The sequence below is a fragment of the Rhinopithecus roxellana genome, chromosome 4, assembly GCF_007565055.1.
Source record: "Rhinopithecus roxellana isolate Shanxi Qingling chromosome 4, ASM756505v1, whole genome shotgun sequence".
In the NCBI taxonomy this organism is placed as follows: Eukaryota; Metazoa; Chordata; class Mammalia; order Primates; family Cercopithecidae; genus Rhinopithecus; species Rhinopithecus roxellana.
The window spans coordinates 151,467,626-151,491,907 of NC_044552.1; the positions used below are offsets into that span (position 1 = coordinate 151,467,626).

Here is a 24,282-nt window from a genome sequence, read left to right on the forward strand (position 1 = left end):
GGGCCATCCTCAGCCCGCCCTCAGGCCAAGTGCAGCGCCGTTGCAGGACTCTCACTTTGGGGGATGGGCTCTGTCCTCTGTGACCGCCACGGCTATGACATGGGGTCTTATGCTGCAAACCTGGACCCACTTTTTGGTTCCTGCCTCTGCTTACTTACCTCATTGACTTGAACAATCCTGACTTGAGATTGAGTCAAAACACACATTTCAATGTCCACCAGTGGGACAAACGCTGCCTTCTCCAGTGAGGATCCTGTCACTTTCCACAGCTTTTCTTCCCACTCTTAGACAACAGACAGCCCACATTGGCTTTAAGTTCTGAGCTCTTGGTTAGTATTTCCGGTCCTCAGGATGGCTCCCTCTCAGAGACCTGCGCAGGCAGCCTGCAGTCCGAGCTTGCTGGCTCTCCTACTCTCCACCTTGTCTATCCCCTTACCACCCTCTCCCCGCACCCCGCACCTGCTCATTGTTCCTCTAGGCTCATTGTTCCTCTTGGGGCCAGAGCCAGGAATGAGAAAGAGGAGGGGAGAGAATGGGCTTCGACTGCTTTCCTCTCTTCCCCAGCCTGACCCTTCTGTCCTGGAGGCCCCTGTTAGCTTCACTCCAGGCAGGGTCTCTGAGGACTTCACATGGCCCCTCCTTGGCCCAGGCCTGGCCTGTAGGAAGCACTCATATGTCCTTGGCCAACAAGCCTTGCACGGACAGGGTTAGCCACCACACAGCCTCTCTGTCCTCCTCACGTTCCCCTCCAGATGGTCCCAGTGGATGCCAGACCTAAGCCACCTGGTCCCAGCATATCAGCACTCCCCAAGGGGCCCCACAAAGTCATCCTGCCTGGGCTGCAACAACGGAGGCGGCACCTCCCCAGCCCTTTGGGTGGTGGAGAGTTAGGGTGATGGAAATGCTGCCAAATTTCCTGCCTCCGTGCTCCCCTCCATCACTCTCCAGGCCATCCTGTGTTCTCAGACACCTGGGCAGTGTCAGGGTTGTGGAACAGCCTCTCAGCATTTTTTAAAATTGGCCTATAGCTATTTGTCCTTGAAATTTTCAAACTTAGTGTATCTCAGAGAGTTGGTAGAAACTTTCCTTTCAAATGATCAATCCTGAAATCCTGTTTGTTCTAAATTTAACCCTGGAGTTCATCCACTTCCCTTCGGCCACACCCTGCCATTCTCCTGGCCTCATTCCCCAATCTGTTTATTCAACAAGGGCAGCAGATATCCATGGAGTGCCTGCTGTGCGCTGGGCTCTGTGTCACAGAAGCCTCTGGGGATGTTAAAGTTCCTGTCCTTTAGGGCCTTATATTGTGATTACTGGAGAAAAGCGTTTGAAAGGTAAAGAAGATGAAGGAGAAGGAGGAAGAGGGAGAAGGAGGACGAGGAAGAGGAGGAGGAAGAGGAGGAGGAGAAAAATGTGGAGGAGGAGAAAAGGAAGAAGAGTCACATATTATCCGAAGTTTTGTAAAGAAAATGAGCATGAGGTGTTCTAGAGGGTAGTGTAGAGAGGCCCTGTCTGAGATAGGCTATCCAGAAAGACCTCTGCAGGGAGGTGCTGATTCAAGCTGGAAGCCAAAGCTTGAGAGCCAGCCGGAACAGGGGCCCAGGCAGAGGAAGGAGCCAGAACCGAAGGCTGGAGGTGGGATGGCCTTGGCGGTTCCAAGAATGAAGGGAAGGCCAGGCTGGTGAAGCCCAGGAGCAGGGTGGGGCAGGGCGGGATGGACAGTGGGTGGTGAGACCCAGGGTCTTTGTAGCAGTCAGTGTAGGCAGAACGAGGAGTTTGGGTTTTATTATACTTTACTGGCAAGAAAGTAAGAAGCCTGGAAGAGTTATAAGCAGAGAAGTGGAGGATTGGATTTGGATCTGTGTGGAATGGCCATGGGCGGCCAAGCTAGCAGGTGACCACCCTGGTCTAGAGTGGGGATGGTGGCTTGTCCTGGAGTGGACACAGAAGATGAGCAGGGTCAGACTTAAGACACCCTTTACCAGACACACCCAGGTCACCCTCCTGGGGTGGATGCAGCCTTCTCCCCAGCGTGGGGATGGTGGCTTGTCCATGAGCGCAGTAGGTGAGCAGGGTCAGACTTGAGACATCCTTCGCCAGACACGCCCAGGCGACGCTGATGGCATCCTCCTGCCAAAGCCTCCCAGGCTCTTCTGCCTCTTCAGGGGTAAACTCCTTGGGGCTCTCTACCATGTGACCCAGCACCCCTCCTTTGCCCTGTCCCCACTCCAACACACCCTCACGCCGCAGCCGAATGGACCTCCTCAGGACCACGCTCTCACTGGCCTTTAGCCTGAGCCTCCCCGACGGAACACCCTCGCCTTTCCCTGTGTTTCTGGCTCGCACTTGCTCATCATCACCTGTGAATATAGCAGTCATCTGCGAGACTAAGGACTCCTGTAGGGCTCTCTCTCCCCTCTAAAGCCCTTCTTGCCTGGGAGTGAACACACCCTGGCTTGTCTGTGCCACGCCAGAGACGGCAATGCCCATCAGGGCAGGAGTCCCTGCTGCGCCCAGCCCCTCAGACCTCAGGCTCAGCACAGCCCACAGCAGCAGGCACGGCAGTTGTGCAGAGGACCTGAGTTGATGAATGACACTGGGCTCCTGCCATGTTTCTTCTCTAACTCATTCATGCCAAGGTGTACGTGGGAGAGAAGTGATTAATAATTAGTGAGTCACAAACAAGAATACAACCAAGTATGCCCCACACAGTCACTTTCACATACTACCGTTGGCTCTCCATTATCACAGGTCTTGTTTAAATTATTATAATTTAAAAATTATGGTCTCATTTTCCTCATGTTTTAAAAAATTGTTCTAGTTAGTTCTTGAATATTAGTTTTTTTCTGTGGGTTTTTAAGGATGTGAGTTATTTGTGGTGTGAAACTATACCAAACAATAACAAAATTTGCAAATGAATGCTGAGTGTAGTGGCTCACACCTGTAACCCCAGCACTTTGGGAGGCTGAGGTGGGCGGATCACTAGAGGTCAGGAATTCCAGACCAGTCGTACATGACAAAACTCCATCTCTACTAAAAATACAAAAATTAGCTGGGCAAGGTGGCTCATGCCTGTAGTCCCAGCTACTCAAGAATCACAGGAGGAGGAGGTTGCAGTGAGCTGAGATCACACCACTGCACTCCAGCCTGGGGGACAGAGTGAGATTCTGCCTCAAAAAACATTTGCAAATGAAATTCCCTTTTTAGAGTTATGTGTTGTTTTCTCATCTCACATAATTTACACGTGTCTTTGTTTTTCCATGTTTGCGGTCATGTTGGAATAAAACCTGACAGTTTTGCAAATCGTGGATTTACAGGGAACCGTCTGAGTGAACTGTGTAAAGGCTCAGCGATTGCGATTTCGATTTCGAGGTGGTAAAATGGAGGGGATGAGGAAGTGGGAGGAGTCACTCAGAGGTGGTGCCTGTGGACGCGAGGACTTATCCTGGAAACGTCCGGCCCCAATTCCTTTCCCTCAGCCCGTGGGTCTCCAGCAAATTCTGCTCCCAGCGTTACTGCCCACCTCGGCCTCTTGCTCTCCATCACTGTGGCCACTGCGGTTTGCTCTTCATGAGGACACTGTCCTGCCCCACAAGACTGTCACAGGGGCACCTCCCTGATCTGCTTCCTCTGCTGTGCACCCTGCTGCCGGAACTTTCTCAAATACAAGTGTGTCCCTGTTATCCTCAGCTTCATGCTTCAGTGGCCCCTTTGTTAAGCTGAGAACAAATGTCATTGCCTCCACCTGACCCCACACCCTGAGTCCATGCTCTGGCCACACAGTGTCACTCACCCCAGGGCCTTTGCACAAAATGATCTTTCTTTCTGCTCTCGTCCCCACTTGCCTGGTTTGAAAAACTGTCCTTATGTCCCTCTAGTCCTTCCTCACTCTGCATGGGCCAGCTGCATGTTTGTCTGCCTTAAAGCGTGGCACGTTCCGCTGACTCATAGTATATTTTTGTATCTGATCTTTGTCACCAGCCTGTGATGATCTTGTGAGAGGGCACAGTGCTGAGTACAGAGGAAGACCGTGAAACGCATGATACGCGAATACATTCAAACAAGTAATTCTTCCATCCTAGAATTATAACCGTAATTGTAATTAATCTACAGCACTTTCTACCATAACGTTTTACAAATATTATGACTATTAAATAATCTTTAAGTAACTTTTACAAAAATTTAGATGTAGTAACTAGATTTAAGTCTATGGACTAACCGAGTGAATAATGAGTGCCTTGCTCAGTGTATCAATTAGGATCCTTTGGCTGCAAATGGCAGAAAACTCAGCTCAATGAAAAGATTTGTTATTTTCCACAGAACTAAGCCTCAAAGAGGTTTGGCTGCAGAATTGGTTAATGCAGTAACTCAACAGTGTTATCCAGGATTCAAAATGTTTCCAGTTTTCTGCTGTGCCATGCTTAGCATGACCCCATGGGCCCAGAGCACCCCCGGCTCTGAGCATCCCATCCTTACACACTGGCCAGAGGTAGAAGAAGAAACTCACTCCTTTACTTTGCCCCAGTTTCCTTTCTTGCTCTGTGGACTTAGGCAATCTGCTCTGAGGTTGTTTTTTTTGTTTTTGGTGTTTTTGAGATGGGCTCTCACTCTGTTACCCAGGCTGGAGTGCAGTGGCACGATCTCAGCTCACTGCCATCTCTGCCTCCCAGGCTCAAGTGATCCTCCCACTTCACCCTCCGAAGTTGCCGGGAGCACAGGCACGCACCACCACATCCAACGGATTTTTGTAGTTTTTAGTAGAGAAAACATGGGTTTCGCCATATTGCCCAGGCTGGCCTTGAACTCCTGGGCTCAAGTGATCTGCCCATCTCGGCCTCCCGAAGTGCTGGGATTACAGGTATGAGCCCCCGCGCCCGGCCCCGAGGTATTTCATACCCGTGTTGGGTCCACGTTGTCCTCTGGTCTCCCAGCACCGCTGTGTGCCTCTGCTGCTACCCGACCCTGTTCCTGAGTTGCACTGTCCGACTCTGCTCTATCCTCCCTCACTAAGCTCTGGCTGCCAGTATACATTTCCTCTGGGTTAAGTTCCTTCTTGGTCTCCTGGTCTTTGTGTCTCTCTTCTGGCCTTCCTCCTCTGTGTTGTTGCTGTTGATTTCTGTATGTCCTTCCTCATTCATTCTTTTTATTTTCTCCATCTTTGTTGAGGTATAATTGACAAAGAAAAAAAATTTTTTTTTTTGAGATGGAGTTTAGCTCTTGTTGCCCAGGCTGGAGTACAACATGGTATGATCTCCACTGACTGCAACTCCGCCTCCTGGGTTCAAGGGATTCTCCTGCCTTAGCCTCCCGAGTAGCTGGGATTACAGGCATGTGCCACCACACCCGGCTAATTTTGTATTTTTAGTAGAGATGGGGTTTCTCCATGTTGGTCAGGCTGGTCTTGAACTCCTGACCTCAGGTGATCTGCCCGCCTCGGCCTCCCAAAGTGCTGGGATGATAGGCGTGAACTACCCTGTGCAGCCAAAAGTTGCATAATTTAAGGGACACCCTATCATGTTTGCTGTAGGTATACCTTGTGCAAGGATTCCCACAATCAAGCTAATGGACACACCCGTTGCCTTACATAGCTACCCGCGGGCAACACAGATGGGCTTGGAGGATATCATACTAAGTGGAATAAGCCAGACATGGGAAGACGAATGTCCACGATCTCACTTACCTGTGGAGTTTAAAAGCTCCCCACATTGTTTCCATTTATTTTAAAGATATATAAAGTTTCACTTGAAGTGCAATTTAGCATTTTATTGAAAATATATTATGAGAATAAAAGAGAGTTTTAGAAACTTGAAACTTCCAGCAGCCTGTAGGGCTGTTTGGAGACGAACAGACATTTGTGGTACTTGACTAATTGGAAGCTCTTGGGTGTCACTCTTAAGACACTCCTATGGGGTGCCCCGAGAATGTGGCATCTTCCCATATGCAGACAGCACATCAGCCTTACCCACAAAGATACCTGTGTAGCCCGGAAGAGATGGTAAATCTTGTCATAGTCCCCTGACTGTGCCCTGTTACTCCTCAGCCTGGGACTCCCGCCTCCTCTTGTCTGTCCAGGAAACTTATTCCCTCATCTTCTTACCCTCAGGGGTTCAGAGCAAAGACCATCTCCTCCTTGACTTCGCCAATTAGTATTGGCTTCTCATTCATCTCTTACACATTTCTTCACTTTACATAAAAATGGCATCAGCTTTGTCTGTTCACTCGCCTTCTCTTCCATAAGACTGTGAACTTCTTGAGATATTGTAATCACTTCGTGTCACAAATGACCACCACAGTGCCAGATGTTAGTAGGTGCTCGATAATCACTTGTGGAATTGCACTGACCACGCATCAGCTAATCTGGTACTCATAGAAGTAGCAGTCACCATGGAATTCAGTCTCAAACTGACTGTGCTTGAGTCAGAGAAAATGTGAGATACTCAGAGGTCTACCAAGCTCTTTATCTGCTCTTCAGTCCTTTCCCATTCCATCATCTGGGCAAGAGCCTTTATCAAGTTCACTTTCTTTTCTGGTATTTGGTGAGGATAGTTTGGATTTAGGTTACAATGTGTCTTGATATTATACCTACCCTAGATTTAGTGGTTTTGGAGGATTTCATTACATAGGCACATGAAGTAGTGTTCTGTGATCACCAGAGATTTTGATATACCTGTATTTTAACAGGAGAAAAACAAAGGCAAACATATTTATTGTTGTAGCAATGAATTCCGTGGTTGAAATCTGAACGATTTTTCCCCCAAGTTCAACAGAGCAGTTTTGTTGCCTTCAAATTTGGGGAACTCATGAATGTCCCATGAAATATTTCCTTTCCAATTTTGTCAGATCACGTCGAAATAGTATTGTCGGTACACACAAGCCTTGACTTAGGCCTGCCTCTGGGCTTTTGTCCTGAACAGGATGCCCGCGAGTTGGTATAGCTGGCATTCTGCACCCCTGTCTCTGGCCAGTATTACTGGCTCCCCTTCCGAGGGAAGCATGGTTGGGTTGGCCCTCCCTCATCCCCAGAGTCTGTGTCCACTTGCAGGTCCATCTACCGCTTCCCGTGCTCAGTACAGTATCTTTGTGTTTGCCTAGAGCCAGGATGCCTAAGGGTCCCAGCAGGGATACAGGGCACTCAGAGGCTACCCTCCCAGCAGAACCTTAAAAGAAGCGGAAAAGCAGTTTTCATGGGTACTTAATTGGCGCACCGTCTTGAAAAGCAGCAAAAAGGGGTGTTTGGTGTTCGGTGTCCTTGTGGGGTCCTGCACTTCTGTTTTTAAAGAAAAATAGTTATTATAAATCCTTTAATACATAATATGAAAATCAATTGCACTATTTAAATTCACAAAGCACTCCCATATCCGTGATCTTGCATAAGCCTCTTGCTATCCAGTAAGGGAGATAAGGCAGGTTTCACTCATATTTTCCTCTTAGAGATGAGTCGTGGAAACAACGTGCAACGGCACCCAAGTTCACCAAGCAAGGAAGGGACAGCGCCAGAGTCCTGATGCTAAACTCCTGGCTTCCACTCCGGAGCAGCACCGCTCAACGCGGGTCTCCAGGAAACCCAGAGAGCCTATCTGACCTCACCTCAGCCTGGATGCAGCATGAGCTTAAAGCTCTTATTTAAGGACATTCTGACCTCTACCCACCTTAGCCAAAATAGCCTATCACAAGTATTAACGTAACATCTGAGTAGTCCAAGGAACAAAACAGCGCGAGGATTTTGCAGTTCGCACTGCAAAAGAGCAAGACTTGTCAACTCACCACCGCAGTCGTTTCTGGTCTTTGCAGGTGGTGATGATGCTATGTAAATGGGCTCGGTTTCTCCCTGTTTTTAAACACAAACTCAACACGTGCACAAGAGGAAAACAGAGCACCCAGGCTGCACCGGGTCGTAAGCCCGCAGATCCCGGCCCTCCTGCAGCCCTTGGTGAGCATTTCTAGGAAAAAAAAAGAAAAAAAAGTGTTTCCCTTTAAGGCAGATCCTGAGCGGCGCTGCCGCCAGCGGCGGGCCTGAGGGCCTTGCTCTAGACCCAGGTCACCCCGCCCCGGGTATTCCCAGCGCTGGCCCTGATAAGCCATCTGTGTAGACGTTTCCTAGAATGGGGCCGGCTGCGGAGGGCGGATGCATCTTTGTTCTGCAGCCGCGGGAGGGAGGCGCCCTGCGGGCTGCCTGAGCCCCCGCCCTCCGGCGTCTTTGTTGGCTCCGGCAGAGGCAAGGCGCCGGTCCCGCGGCGGGCGGCTCTGGGCCGGGCTGCAGGATCCGCTGGCAGGCAGGGGTGCCTCGCTCGCTGTGCCGCTGCGGTTTTGCCTGGGTTTTCTAGAAGCATTTGCTGATCAACAATTAAAGTTTGGTTCAGCAGAAAAAAACATGATGACAAAGTGTGCATAGGGATGTTTTAAGGAAGGAAAACATAATGACGGCCCCAAGGTGGAAGAAAGAGCAGCCGGGCCGAAGTTGCGTGACAGGAACGCCCGCGACTGCGTGGCTCCTGAGCAGCTACACAGCCCGCCGGAGCCGGGAGCTGTCCCGGGTCGGTGCTCATTAGGCATGCGGCAGTCGCGGGCGCTGATTGGCGGGGCCGTGGGTGGACCCGCGTGGGGGCGGGGCTGCACGGAGCTGGTACTCGTAGGAAGGAGTAGAAAGAGGAGGAGGGATGAGCACCTGGAGCCGCAGGGCGACGCTGATGATTGGAGGTATCGGCGGAGGCGGGGCTCTCCTGGGCGGGGCGGTAGGCGCTCATTGGCAGTGTTGGTGGTGGGCGGGAACGGGCGGGGCGGTGAGCGCTGATTGGCGGTAGTGGCGGGGCGGGGCGAAGGAGGAGGAGGTGTGCATTCCGGGGCACGAAGCGGAGGGCGCTGATTGGCGGTAGTGGCGGTGGGCGTGGTGTAGGCGTGGCGCGTGGCCGGCGCTGGTACTCGCAGGGGAGGCGAAGAAGGAGGCGGAGGGAGCGCCTGGGGCCCCGGCCGCGGTGGCCGGCGCGGCCTGCCCTTTGTGACCGCAGCCCGCGCCACACGCCCCACGCCCATGGCCGTCGCGCCGGGTTCCCCGGCCACGCGTGCCCACCCGCAGACCTGAGCCCCGCGCCTGGGATGCCAGGGATGCGCGTCCCCCGGCCCTGCGGCTGCTCCGGGCTGGGCGCGGGGCGATGGACCTGAGCATGAAGAAGTTCGCCGTGCGCAGGTTCTTCTCCGTGTACCTGCGCAGGAAGTCGCGCTCCAAGAGCTCCAGCCTGAGCCGGCTCGAGGTAATGCGGCCGCCCTCGGGGCGCGCAGGTGCCAGGCGCCAAGCGGGCTGTGGCCGCCAGAGCCCGCCTCGCCACCTCTGGGTGGACCGCGAGACCCGTCAGGGAGTCAAGTTACTGGAAAGCTGGTCCGGTTCCGAAAATCGAACCAAAGGGCTCCCAACGTTATCGCTCGGACTCCGTAGTAATTGGGCGGTCCGTGGGTCCTTGCGGGGGCCAACTCCACCCCCACTGCATTTCCAGCTCGTTTATCCGCCGCTGGCTGCACGGGGTGTGGGGTGGTCCCCTGTGGGCCACGGGTGACCCGGGTGAGGAGGGACTTTCTCTGCAGCTGGACAGCCGCGTGGCGCGAAGCGCTCCGCAGGGGTCCCTCAGAGTCCCGAGTGGAGAAGCCCCCCAGCTCCGCCCTCTGAGGCGCTGATCAGGTGCTGTCAGCCGTGCCCAGCTGGCAGGTTCCACCTTATCTTGTAGCTCATTCGTGCATTTGAAGTCAGTGTAGAATTCACAGAACGGGGAAGAACGGGCAGCAGCACGATCTACTTAGGCGTCTAAAACGGCGCTCAGGAGTAAAGCGCCTGATGCAATATCCTCACAGCGCCGGGGTTGATACAGATTCGTTCTGAAAACCCAGAGTACTCCCAAAGCCCTGTCCTTTCTACCTGTCCCGCATCTTGGCATCTTAGGGTTTCCTTTTGGACGGTTCTCTTGTGGTGTTTTTTATTTCGACCATCAAATCTTATTCTCTTAATCTCAGTGTGCAAATCACATTGTTGAATCTATAGATGACAAAACAGTGAAACGTGTTTAAGTGAAAAAGAGACATGGTGATGGGGAGACTGAGGCTGGGACCCAAAGATTTTGCCTGACACTGTCCCGCCTTTGCCTCAAGGCTGGCACCTATGCGGTTTTGGTTGGTTGGTTTCAACTGGAACAATCTCAGATGTTTCGTCTTGGTGTTCTTTGTCCCAGCTGCCATGATAATAGACACAGGCATGGGTTCTGTAACAACTGAGAGACCTCTAAGCAGAGTTCAGGAATAGACATAAAAAGTAGAAGAGAATTACTTGTTTACAAAGTTTCTCTTATGGCATCCCTAAATCAGAATTGAAGTACTAGATAGGATCAGTGTGGCCGCTTCCTAAGGGTAAAACATATCTTTCAAACAAGACTGTTAATCCAGTACTGGAGGAGGGCTTGCTTTAAGTCTAATATTGAGAGAAATTAAGCACACCTTCAGTGAGACAAATCATTTTGCTGGGACACAGGCACTTAAAAAATCTAAAGTTGACAAGATCAGAAACTCAGAATAGTATTTATCTTTATCTGGATACATGTTTTTATTTCCTGTTTCATCACAATGCCAAGTTTATTAGACAACTCCTTGTCTCCTTCCGTTTATTGTCTCTGTCAAGAAGAGGCACACGTGTGAGCAAACTCCAGGCATTGTTTATGAAGAGCAGCTAGACACTGGCTGACCAGTGGGAGTTCAGGAATCTGCCTGATTCTGGATACACACACCTCTGGTATTAGGGTTCTGCAAGGAGGGCCAGGCTGCAGAAGTGCCTCCAAAAAGAATACAGTGGGAAACAAGGTAGGGGTGGGAATAGGAAATGAGGTTTTTTTGATGTACAAATAAAATTTCTAGAAGTCATACATAAACCATCAGCGACATAGGAGGTCAAATGGGCTGAAAATAAATGTAGTCTAACAGCAAGTAGTCAATTAGCGCTTTCTATGTGCCAGATCCGGTAGGAGGTGCTGGAGGTCTCATTAAGCTAGTCAATAATGTCCAGTCGCAGTGGCTCATGCCTGTAATCCCAGCCCTTTGGGAACCTGAGGCAGGCAGATCACAAGGTCAGGAGATCGAGGACCATTCTGGCCAACATGGTGAAACCCTGTCTCTACTAAAAATACAAAAATTAGCTGGGCATGATGGCGTGTGCCTGTAATTCCAGCTCCTCAGGAGGCTGAGGCAGGAGAATCATTTGAACCAGGGAATCAGAGGTCGCAGTGAGCCGAGATCGCGCCACTGCACTCCAGCCTGGCCACAGAGCAAGACTCGTCTCAAAAAAAAAAAAAAGATGGTCAGTACTAATACAATGCTCTCCTCTTTACAAATGCATTCCCTGGCTTTCTATTAGTTGATGCTTGTGAAAATCGGGGTAGCGTATGTTACTATCCTCATTCTATTGCTATGGGGATAAAACCGTGAGAGTTTGAGAGTCTTGTTGAAAGCTTTCCAAGGAAATTCTGCAAGTGTTTATGGAGGACCAGGTCTGGGGCTGGTCTTTTTCTGGGTACTGTGTCCAAAAAGACACAAGACATAGAAGTCCTGGCCTCAGAGCACTTCCGCCCAGTGAGGATTCTCACAAGCAGCTGACTTTGTGTCCCCTCCAGTGAGTTCCTCTTCTGCTCCCTACCCATACTTGAGAAGGCCAAGAAGCACTCATCAAAAAATGTACAACTGAGCAGGGGAGGTCTGTCAATGGATTGAGGTTGAGAAATAGGACACAAAGTACTGAACACAGGTGTGTATTTCCTCTGTTTGGATGAATGAGAAAGATAACTCATTTTATAATAGGAAACATTTTAAAATTATTTCTGTGAAATTTGTGTTTTGAAATATACAGAGACTGAAAATTTTTGTTATTTGAAATTCAAAGTCTAGTGACATAAATAGGAAATTAACATAGTTACTTTAACGTTGAAAACAGTATTTTCATTTAAAAGGCTTTCAGGGAGAGACTCAGTCCTAATGTTTTCATTCTCGATTTTATTTATTTTCATTTTTAATTTTTTTAATAATGAGAAATTTCTAAAGTTCCTTATTTTTTCCCTCTCTTTTACATTTATGCTTGGCAAAACTTCTCTGAACATACTTGATTTAAAAATAAATTTTACATCTATAACCCAACATTTGCTAAACCCTAAGTGACAGAGAAGCCAGGTTACTTAATCATATTTGGAAACAGCTTATGAATTACAGATTAAAATGAAATCTAATGAAATATTTTTGTCCTCTATCATCATAGAACCAAGTGAGATGGCCAAGTTGTTGGCTCTGGCAACTATAACTTTGGGGGTTTGTAGAGGAAAACTGGGTATCTTGCATAGAATTCCATGGATGTGCCCCAGAAAGATGTCAGGTCTCCGTGACTACAAGACCCTCACCCCCCAGAGAGCTCTGCTTTCAGGGCATTGACAGTATTGCCTAAGAACCACGACACATTGCTGGGCAAAGTAACCTGCATCTCATTCAACGGTCCATTTCATAGATGAGGAAAGGAGACACTGGCCCATTTGCTGAGCTGGAGTTACCGTCACCCGGCTGGGATAGGATACCCTCTCAGTGTCTGGCCTATGAGTTGTGCACTTATCTACAAAATATGTTACCCGTGCCAGTTGCCTACTGAGCTAAGGTGGCTTTGAGAGCAAGGAAATGCACCGCCCTCACCGTCCTAATTTAGCAGAACCAATAGATCCATGGAGCTGAAAGGAATCTTCTCCCCACTCAACCTTTCCACATGCCAGTAGAGCCTTAGAAGATGGAATGTGCAACCTCCAAAGCTTAGTTTATATTTCTTCCAAGAGGGAATGTACATTTTAAACTAATTAAAAGTGATATTATTAACCCAAGATAAGACTTCCACCAATTTGCTAAAGGTATCAATATACAAAGTCATTTCATTTAGGGGGCAGTTATTCATTTGGAGTTACCAAAGCCAGAGGGTTCTCTTTGGTGACCTATTATTTGAGCTATTTCAGCTGTAACTGGCGTTTCTCCTGAAAGGCAATGGGGAGTGAATGAGGAAGACAAAATGCGAGGCTTTACCTGGGATATTGCTAGTGATGAACTGCTGAATGGAAGGAGAATTTCGTTTTATTTATCTATTTGCTCAATTGTTCATACACTCAAAAGATTGAAGCACATACTGTGTGCATTGTGCTAAGCAACTGGGAAATAAAAATAGGATCCCTGCCCTCAGTGAGCTTAATGTCTAGCAATAGAAGCAAACAAGTCAAAAGAAGCTTGCTATTAGGGTGTAAGTGCTGTGAAATTATTGGCAGCTTTGGATTTAAATGGCCTGATTAGATCAGTTGTCAACTTTTTTCTATTTCTGCTGGTCACAGATCATCAGAATGTATCTATGTGTACATATAAAGACGTTTTAATTGCTCATTCCTTTTAAGGAAACCATGGTATCCTAATAAAGGAAGTGTGAAGGGACTCTTAGCAAGCATCAGGAACAATATTGACTCCAGTCATGGATAAAAAGAAAGTTTCCTGGAAAGTTTACCACTAAGGCTTATTCTTGGTGCTTGATAGGTGAGCTCTTCTTCTAGATCTTGGGTGGTTTCCAAGAAAATCATTTCTAATTAAGATAATTTTCAGGTACTCCCAATAAATGCTCCCCCCAAAATTATGTTTATCCTAATTTTATTGGATTTTCTGACAGCCAAAAAAACCCACAATAAATAGTCCATATTAGTGAATACTGAATTTGTTCATCTTTTTGCTCATTTATATACTTTATTTTAAAGACATTAAGCTTAATTCCTTATTTGTGGTCACAATTTCTATGATATGCCTTATGCTTGGAATTTCATTACATACTTTATTTCTTTACATTCAAGAAAAATCCCCAAAGTATTGTTGGTTTTTTAAGCTATGTGAAAAGACAACTAACCGAAGTGAGATTTTGCCCCTTTTGCTTTGCCTGTCCTTTTCCGTAAGCCCCTGTGCTGACTGTCTTTGACCACACCCAGCACAGCAAAGACTGTTCAGACTATTTTTCATGTGTTCAGAAGAATGAAGCGGAAGCACACTAAATAAAAAAGGAACATATGTTCATATCCTCTGACTTACCATTTACCTGAGATTTCGTTCTGTTTCTCACATGTGGGGCGAATAGTTTCTCAGAAGTAGCAATTTAATAGTGGGTGGGAGAAGTATGAACTCTCAGAGGCAGCTTCCAGGGCTACTGGCCATGAAGGGAAAGGGGAGGAAAGAGGCTTAGGGGCTGTAGCTTCAGGATGAAGGCAATGTTCAGGTCGACCAGAGATGTTTGCAGCCTTGGGGACCTTCAGGAAGCTGCCAAGAGAGTGCTCCTTTGATATGGGGGACCAGGATGAGTTTATTTTGTATGACATGGAGTTGGTAACAAGTAATTTAGCCAGAAAGACTCTACCTATTTTGCTCCAAGGATCTGTGCTTGTTAAAGAAGCAGAGCTGGTCTAAGACTAGCAGCGTTCTCTAGAATGCTCTGCTTTTATTTCTGATTACACTGAATTACGTTGTGTTGCATTTTCTCAGCATTTTATGTTTGTTGATATATTTTCACTACTAAGAGCTATTACATTGAATTCAAATAAGTAAAAATTATCAACAAATAGGCTGTTAAGCTACAGTGTGATTTAATCAAGCAAATAGATCAGACACAAATATATTCCATATGAAATACTGTTAATCACATCTGACTTGCAGCTGCGTGAGAAGCCTTGTCTGCTGACTGCTTAGCTAGGGGAAAATAATGGTGCAGCTCTAAGGAAGTCAGAGGCACCTACGCATCAGGACGTGGAGGACAAATGTGCTGTAACCACACACCTAGGATTTATTACCAAGCAGGCCAGAAGCAGTGTTTCCAACCAGCCAGGATGTGTACCTGTTGTTATTTGCATATGTTATGCAGTCATTTGCATATGTTATGCAGTCATTTGCATGCATCCCTGGAGATCAGTTAGAGGCTGTTCCCAAGAATGCCCTACCTGATTCCATTCGGCGAAGGCTCCCTGGCCAGTCTTCCTCCATGAGCCTTGGTGTGCAAAGCTCCCCAGGCTGTGTGGTTTGCCCTTGCTTTGCCCTGTGGAGGTAGAATTCTGCAGGCATGGAGCAGGTGGTGTCCCTGTTTCCCTCCCACCCCTGCTCGGTGCCAGTCTCCTGCCGTGGGAAGTGCCTGACCTTGCCGGCTGCCCCTTCTCGCAGCCACCTCATGCTGCCCTCGTGTTCTTTGTCTCCCTTGCCAAACCACTGCATCCTTTTGAGCACCCGTCTCCCCAGCTACAAAATAGGGGTAACCCTGTAATAAGGGTTATCTTCAAGTTTTTAAATGCTTCAGCAGTGAAGTATGCCTTGTCAGGACAGTTTGCGCTTGGCAGCTGCGGTGTTGCGCAAAGCTGACTTTGGTTGGACCATATCTGTAAATGTTCTTATACTATATTATGGGGGGAAAATGTTTTTTTCTCTCCTGCCAGCCTCCTTCCTCGCCCCTTTGAGTACACACCTGTTTCAAATTAGTATTATCACCATGAAACTAGCTTTTCCTAGGTTATAGCTATGTTAAGTTTACATACAATGATGGTTTAATCTTCGATGCTGTCATTTTACACGTAATTCGTGGTAATAGCCCCTCTTGGAAAACAGACTTGTTTTCCACTCTGTTTCTGGTGTCAGGCCACAAGGGATGACTGAGTGGGGACTGTTGGGAGAAGGGAGAAGGCACTGGTAGAAATTATCTAGCCTTTTAGAGAAAAGAATTGTTTCTTCTTTCAGTTATTCTGTCTTCTATATGAAATTAACAAGATTGGCCGGGCGCGGTGGCTCAAGCCTGTAATCCCAGCACTTTGGGAGGCCGAGACGGGCGGATCATGAGGTCAGGAGATCGAGACCATCCTGGCTAATACGGTGAAACCCCGTCTCTACTAAAAAAAAAATACAAAAAACTAGCCGGGTGACGAGGCGGGCGCCTGTAGTCCCAGCTACTCGGGAGGCTGAGACAGGAGAATGGCATGAACCCGGGAGGCGGAGCTTGCAGTGAGCTGAGAGCCGGCCACTGCACTCCAGCCTGGGCGGCAGAGCAAGACTCCGTCTCAAAAAAAAAAAAAAAAAAAAGAAATTAGCAAGATTGGCCGGGCGCGGTGGCTCATGCCTGTAATCCCAGCACTCTGGGAGGCCGAGGCGGGCGGATCACAAGGTCAGGAGATCAAGACCATCCTGGCTAACACGGTGAAACCCCGTCTCTACTGAAAATACAAAAAAATTAGGCGTGGTGGCAGGCGCCTCTAGTCCCAGCTACTCAGGAGGCTGAGGCAGGAGAATCACTTGAACCCGGGAAGCAGAGGTTACAGTGAGCCGAGACAGCGCCACTGCACTCCAGCCTGGGCCACAGAGAGCGAGACTCCATCTCAAAAAAAAAAAAAAAAAAAAGAAATTAGCAAGATTTTTAAAAAATGAATCAAAGATTAGTACTTAGGTATTGGCCAGTGTATTTCCTCCTGTTGCCAAAGAAAAGAAAGGCTTGAATGAGATTGAGAAATAAGAAAAACAGGCCTCATACCTGTGGAATGATTCGTATGCTGTAGTTTCACAATCTGAATTTTCAGATGGACAGTAGCCAGAATGCAAGCCTGAGGCCTGCTGTGGAAAGCAGTCTCTGCGCTCAAAGTGCACTGTCACATTCTTTGCACCAAGACATCTTGGTCACACATCCTGCCGAGGGCCTGTGGGCTTGCAGCTTTTACTCATTGAACTGTGAGACCAAATTTATAAGAGGAGGGGTGGGGAGATTTTACTTTGAATGACTTTATTTTGGAATGGTTATGGTAGAAATGCTCTAGCGACTACTTAAGAAGCTCACACAAGTCCCTATTTTAATGGTCTCAGCCCAGGATAATTGCAACTAGTTCTCTAGAACTAAGGTCGGATATCGTATTAGCTTCCAAATAGTTTTACATCCAAAATATCATGTGGACAATCTATCTGAGGGTGAAAAACCAAGGAAGCCTCTTGTTCTGAACTGTGGGTAAAACACAAGAGGAGCAGAGAAGATGGCTTTGAGAGGCCTCTGTGTGAGAAAAGCTGGGAGCTGGGCAAGGCTGGGAGGAGGCAGGAAGCCCAAGGGGCTCTGCAGGCCCTCCATGAGCCCCAAGACTCCCAGGCCACATGGCTATTAGCTCCTGCAGGCACCTGGGGCCCTGGGCTCCCTGTCCCAGGGTCAAGCCCCGGAGAGACTGCTGCCTTCTACACTGTGCTTGCGAAGGTGCTACAGGAAACCCTGTTACCTGGAACTTGCTAAAGCAACTCTGTTGATTGGTTGACTTTGAACATAACGAAGGAAAGAAACAGACAAACAAAACAACTTTTAAAAGAGCATTTATTTTTAGAACGCCTTTGACTTCTTGAATTCTTCTTGGTTTCTCATCACTTCAGGGACTTAACAGACAGACTGCGGGAATCAAAGGGGTGACTATAGCTGACTGCCTTCATTCCAGAGAACCCAAGACACGGCGTGAGGTTGGCTCTGTCTCTTATTTCTAGATCTTAACAAAGAAAACGCATGGATTATAATGTGTGTCTCAGTCAAGTCCTTGTAGAGTACAACCCAACAGAGAAGTGAAAAAGCTTTCAATCTGATGGCATTGATTGGAGCCCATACACACAGGGCTCGTGTGCGAATCTGATGGCATCGATCAGAGCCCACACGCACAAGGCTGGTGCGCGAATCTGATGGCATCGATTGGAGCGTATACACACAGGGCTCGTGTGCGAATCTGATGGCATCGATCAGAGCCCACACGCACAAGGCTGGTGCGCGAATCTGATGGCATCGATTGGAGCCCATACACACAGGGCTCGTGTGCGAATCTGATGGCATCGATCAGAGCCCACATGCACAAGGCTGGTGCGCGAATCTGATGGCATCGATTGGAGCCCATACACACAGGGCTCGTGTGCGAATCTGATGGCATTGATCAGAGCCCACACGCACAAGGCTGGTGCGCGAATCTGATGGCATCGATTGGAGCCCATACACACAGGGCTCGTGTGCCAATCTGATGGCATCGATCAGAGCCCACACGCACAAGGCTGGTGCGCGAATCTGATGGCATCGATTGGAGCCCATACACACAGGGCTCGTGTGCACAGCATCCAGTGTGTCTCTCAGGATTGTAAGCGTCTAGACCTCTGTCCTGATGTCTTCTTGAGCGTGTCGCACTGCAGTGTCAAGGCTCATGACAGCAGAACTCCAAAAACTGATATAGGGAAGGGAGCGTAACCTGCTAAAATGAGCTGGCCACAGTCACTCTGTGTGCATGAGGGAGAAGAAGAGATGTGCGTCTGAGACACCCGCCCTACCCTCCCAGAGCTTGGATGTAACAGGTGCTGGGCATTTGCCCGAATTGCCACGGGAGTTACAGAGTAGTGCCTGTGTTTTCATTTTACTGTCTCCACCTCCCACTCAGCCAGAGTGAGCTAGACATGGAGCCTTTCATCGCCTGTGAACCTGATCTTCTAGTGATGGTCACTCTTTTCCTTGGTCTCACCCTTGCCCATGCTGACCTCCCTCCGGGTCACCTCTCTACCCCAGGGATCTTCCCTTCCCTGAACTGTCTGCCCCTCGGTCGATTCTCAGGCCCCACCCACACCCCTTCCACACCCAGGTCTCCTGCCTTGCATGGCTCTGAGCTCCTCCGGGGCTTGGATTCAGGGCTGTCTCTTTGGGAGACTCTGGCCCAGGCACACTTGGATCCAGACAGGATTCGGGAAGAGAAGTTTCTGTCGGTATGTGACTGTGGGTGTACCGGAGCTCACTGCATCTGAGTCCTAACCTAGAAGCGGTGGTTCGTGTTCAGATCACAGAAGAGAGGAATGTGTTGCGCAGGAAGCACATTGAAGATTTCTTCCTCGTGATGTGGCTTGGTCACCCACGGTGGTAACATTCTGGAGTTTTAAGCTTGGTCACCCATAGTGGTAACATTCTGGAGTTTTAAGAAGTGTCCTGAATCACACATCCTCCTGCATGGCCAGGCTTCGAGTCTGCAGGCTTCGTTCTCTCAGCCTTCTGGGACAGAGCACACTGATTCTCCCCAGTGGTGTCATCAGCCTGGACCCCACAATACTTCTTTGCTGTGTGTGAATTTACAGAAAACCTCAGGCTGGTGTGTGGTCTGTGTGCTAAAAATGCTGGCGGAGCTTGTGCAGAAGGAAGGTGCTGCAGGCTGGTCTCCACGTTTGCTTGGCAGCCACGGACAGCTGTGGCTGTTGTGGGACTGTTGCCGCCAAGCCATGTGTGGCCATTCTCCGTGTAATGCGCAACTTCTGGGTTAATATGTGCAAAGTCCTTGGAGGTCATTTAGGACATTTTATCTTAGGTATTAGCCATGGACTGCCTGTTCACTACATGCCTAAAAATTATCAGTAGGACTTGGGTGTAGAGGGTTAAAATGAAGACAAAAAGGGGTGCCTACCTGAAACCAATGGAGGAAGAGGTCACTAAAACCATCGTGTAAGTCAAATTACTCAGAGGCCAAGAGAGAACCACATAGCAGCATGAGGTGAGCTGGCATTGGGTATTTTATAGGCTAACTACTGTTTGGCCTTGAAAAATTTTCTATAGAAAAAATGTCTAATCTAGGCTCACAATATTGCTGATATAGTGTTTATCTTACAATAAAATTTTTGGGAAAAATCCCCGAACCACTTTGATTACTTAAAAAACTTTAAAAGCAACAAAATATCTTAAAAGATTGAGAAACTATCAACATTTTTAAAAATGCACAGGTTTCCACATGAATTAATGCTGGCAATTTTTAAGAAATAGAAAAACAGGAAAAGTCAATACGGATGTTTGTTTTAAAAGCTGTTGCTTCTAGAATAGGTTTTATTCTAGGAAGACGGCCTTCGTGACATTGCTGATAGAGATTTCTAGTGAGATTTAAAGTCTTTGACTCCTGATGCTGAGTTTCTGTGATGAATGACTTCCCTCTGCCTCTTCCACCCTGTGACTGCCTTCGGCCCACGATGGAGCGGGCGCCCAGCACCTTGTCTCAGGCAGAGCTGGACTTCTGTCAAGGGCTGTCCTGTACCTGGACCCATGAACCTTCTGGGCTCAGTTCTTTCTCCCACACGCATTTGTTCCTCTTCCTCTTGGGTGTTAGGGGCCGTGGCGTACCTTAGACTAGGATTGTCAGATACCTGCTGTCAGGGGCTTCGGTGGCTCTGGGCTAGGTCAGCACTGTGGCTCCTGCCAGGCACCGCCCCCCCACAATGGGTACCACAGTGGGCTCACCGCCCCTGTGTGAGTCCAGGTCTCTAGGGCAGAAATCCTGCCACACCCACATGTGACCATCAGAACCTTCTCCCCACCTGGCCTGACACCCGCATGCAGCTCAGAGCTGTGGGTCTGGGCTCTGGCCTGGCCAGGGGAGGATGGATGGGAAGGATGGACCTGCAGCTGAGAGCATTTGGAGCCATTTTCTGGAATCGGGGCCGGGGGTTCTGCATGTTCACCTTCCTCTCTCGAGCCTGGCCGTCCCTAGGCTGTAGGAGGTACGCCATACACCTGCTGGAGCTGTCTGCAACTGCACCGTCATGTATGTGAACACGTGTTGCTGGACAGGAGTGACTTGGTTGACATGGCCTCCGGCAGGCATGAGCGCTGGTGCTGGTGAGCAGGGCGGGTCTCATTAGTAGTAGTGGTGATTTCTCCTGCAGTCGGTGAGGGGAGCCGTTGCCTGTGATCCAAGCGTCAGGGTGGGGGCTTTGGAGGTAGCCCCCATGTTGCGAATTCTGGGTCTGCTACGTGGCACTCATATGACTTTGGCAAGCTCACCAATGGGACCTCTGAGGCTCAGCTTTCTTCTCTGTAAAATTAGTATCACGTCTGCCTTATAGGGTCTGACCTGGAATAAATGAAACTCCAGAGTGCTGCGGGACTGTCAGGTGGCATGGCAGGTCAGCCGGGGTATGGTCCAACTGCCACCTTCTCCCCACTGAGGCTGCGTCCCTGTGTCCCACACACAGTGGGTGGCAGGGTACCTCAAGGGACACAATAGAGGCCTAGTGCAGGGACCGCTGTTACAGGGGTTGGGCGTCTAAAAAGCATTGTCATTTAAGCTGAATTACATTGAATGTGAAACACTGCATTGAGGCCTGTGTGTGCAGGGAGAAGTCTCCCAAATGCAGCAGATCACAAAGGGCAAAGAGCGGGCGGGAGTCCTGCGCTGAGTGGGCAAGTCCTCAACGGTGTCTAGACCCCACAGGCAGCACATGGGACACAGTGCCCATCCGGGGGGGTGTGCTCTCCCTCTCTGATGTTCAAGACTCCCCTTGGGGCACTTTGGTGGGTCTCAGGGATGGTCTGGGACAGGACAGAGCGGGGATAGGGAGAGAGGTCCCCGAGACCGTCGGTATCTAATCCCAGCACTTGCACCCAGTCCTTGCTTTTGCTGTCTCCTGCCTGGTACGAGTGGAGTGAGCACATGGTGTGTGGGTGCCGTCTGCCTGTGCGCCACGGGTTTGTGTTTCAAGCGGGAAAGGCCAAGCATCTCAGGGGCCCCGGTCAGTCAGCAGATCCTTCCAATGTGACTGGGCAGCTCAGCCTGGCCTTCGTCCGCTGCTTCCCTTCATTAAAAAAAAAAAAAAAAAAAAAAAAAGGCATCCCCTCTGATGTCTTCAATAATCTTCAGAAATGCTTTTCTTACTTCTCCCTTTATTCTACATCTTCTTCCTCCACGTTTCCTTTTTACTTTTGAGACCTATGACCAGAATACTCTGCACAGGGAGTCCACGGTGGCTGGAAGGCCGGCCTGGGCGTGCGAGACACGATGTTCTTTCTGGTGTGTGGTGCGGGAGTCGCGTGGCTCAGCCCCCAGTGGAACATCTCTGCTTGTTTCCCAGTCAGATGAGTCAGCCGAGAGGGAATGTTAATTATTAGAACTGAACTTCTGAAAAAAGGTGCTAATGAACAATGCGGCCACATCCTGCTGGGATTTCAATGGCAGGAAATAAAGTAGAACTAGTCGGGGCCTGGACCACAGGGCTTCATCCGCTGAGCCCCACACCCAGCCCCCACACAGGTGCTCAGGTGTGGGCCCCTGGTGTCCTTGGTGGGTGTGGAAGGCTGGATAATGGCTCCTCGAGAAAGCCACAGCCTACATCTGGAACCTGGAGCTGTTCCCATATGTGGCAAAATGGGCTTTGTAGATGCGATCAAGTTAAGGACCTGGAGGTGGGGTGATGTTCCTGGATAATCTGGGGGGTCCTAAATGTAATCACAAGAGTCGTTGTGAGAGGAGGCAGAGGAGGTCTGATTGCAGAAGTGAGAAGGGGTGTGACAAGGGAGGCAGAGGTTGCAGGGGTGGAGGAAGGGATCAGGAGTAAGGAACACAGGTGGCCCCCAGGGCTGGACATGGAGTCATCAGAGGGACTGGCCTTGCCAACAGCAGCAAAATGGATCCCAGACTTCCGACCTCCAGAACTGGGAGGGAAAATCCTGTGTTTCAAACCACTTAATTTGTGGAATTTGTCACAGCAGCAAGACAAAGCGAATATTCTGGTCAGTTCAGCTTCCACGTTGTGGAAGAGGCAGCAGACATGACGCAGGCAGGGCTGTGGCCTCAATGTGGGAGGGACACGGGCAGGGGCCAGGGCAGGGTAGGGCCTGGTCACAGAAGGTGAACACCTGCACTCGGGGCCTGGGCAGGAAGTGGGCCGAGCAGCACAGCTGTGTCCCAGTGTCTGTCCTTCTGGGCATGGGGGCTCGAGGTGTTACAACAGAGGGCTCGAGGTATTCAGTAGACATCCACTTGGCATTCCAGGGCCTGATGTTCAGCCTCCGACAGGCGTAGGAAGCTGGGCTGTATCTATATCTGTCTACAAATCAAGTCTACATAGAAAAATTTATGGATCTGAAACACACAAATCGTATGGCATGGCAGGGAGCCATTAGTGGCAGAGGAGGACAGTGTTTGAGAGGGCAGTCCGGGGACACATCTCCACAGGGCTGAATGAAAGAGATGATTGGCCCCTAGGGGGTGTGGAGCAGAGTTTCTGGGAGAGATGTGGCTCAGGCCTGGTTCCTGAGCTGACTGGCCTTTGGCCTCATCAAGCACCTGCCAGAAGTCAGTGTCCCTAGAAAGTGGGGCAGGATGGGGTGGGTGTGAGAGCCCAAAGCTCTTGGGCCCTTGGGGAGGAATCTATGTCCTAAAGGCCATGGAAAGTCTGACTGTGTCCTGAAGGTCAGTGGAAAGCCCTAATGTTTCACACAAGGGAGTGATGGGATCGTATCTCGATTTAAAAGGATCCTGGCCGGGCGCGGTGGCTCAAGCCTGTAATCCCAGCACTTTGGGAGGCCGAGACGGGCAGATCACGAGGTCAGGAGATTGAGACCATCCTGGCTAACACGGTGAAACCTCGTCTCTACTAAAAAATACAAAAAACTAGCTGGGCGAGGTGGCGGGCGCCTGTAGTCCCAGCTACTCGGGAGGCTGAGGCAGGAGAATGGCGTGAACTTGGGAGGCGGAGCTTGCACTGAGCTGAGATCCGGCCACTGCACTCCAGCCCGGGCGACAGAGTGAGACTCCGTCTCCAAAAATAAAAATTAAAATTAAAAAAAAGCCATAAAAGGATCCTTTGGGTGATGCATGCAATTAGATTGCAGGGTGGCAGAGAAGAAGCTGAGCTAGCAAGCTCTCGGAGCTGCCATCTGACACCAGGGTGGACAGGCCTTGCCGATGGCCTGGACCCAGTATACATGAAAGAAAAATCAAAGATGACTCCTAGATCTTTAGCCTGAGCTGCCTTTTAGAAAGAGGTGTGACCCGGCTGGGTGCGGTGGCTCAAGCCTGTAATCCCAGCACTTTGGGAGGCCGAGACGGGCAGATCACGAGGTCAGGAGATCGAGACCATCCTGGCTAACACGGTGAAACCCCGTCTCTACTAAAAAATACAAAAAACTAGCCGGGCGAGGTGGCGGGCGCCTGTAGTCCCAGCTACTCGGGAGGCTGAGGCAGGAGAATGGCGTAAACCCGGGAGGTGGAGCTTGCAGTGAGCTGAGATCTGGCCACTGCACTCCAGTCCGGGCGACAGAGCGAGACTCCGCCTCAAAAAAAAAAAAAAAAGAGGTGTGACCCTGAGGCAGGACAAGTAGCTCAGGGTGTGGATTAGTGAGGCAGGTCAGAGCTCTCCTCTGTACAGGATCAACCTGAGACTCCTTCAGTGATGTATGTTGCAAATTTCAGCAGTAGACAAAATGGTTTT

At 49.5% G+C, this 24,282-nt stretch overlaps 1 protein-coding gene across 3 annotated transcripts in view; it reads left to right on the top strand.

The window, feature by feature from the left end:
* Positions 1-24,282, top strand: part of RPS6KA2 (ribosomal protein S6 kinase A2) — a 356,259-nt gene that overhangs the window by 135,150 nt on the left and 196,827 nt on the right. For 2 of the 3 annotated variants that reach the window (XM_030928283.1, XM_030928284.1), the window contains exon 1: positions 8,897-9,248. The exons of the other annotated variant lie outside the window; for it this stretch is intronic. In XM_030928283.1, coding sequence (XP_030784143.1) covers positions 9,150-9,248 — 99 coding nt within the window. In that variant the 5' untranslated portion in view covers positions 8,897-9,149. Of the gene's footprint in view, positions 1-8,896; positions 9,249-24,282 lie in introns of those variants that run through there. 3 annotated transcript variants of the gene reach the window in all.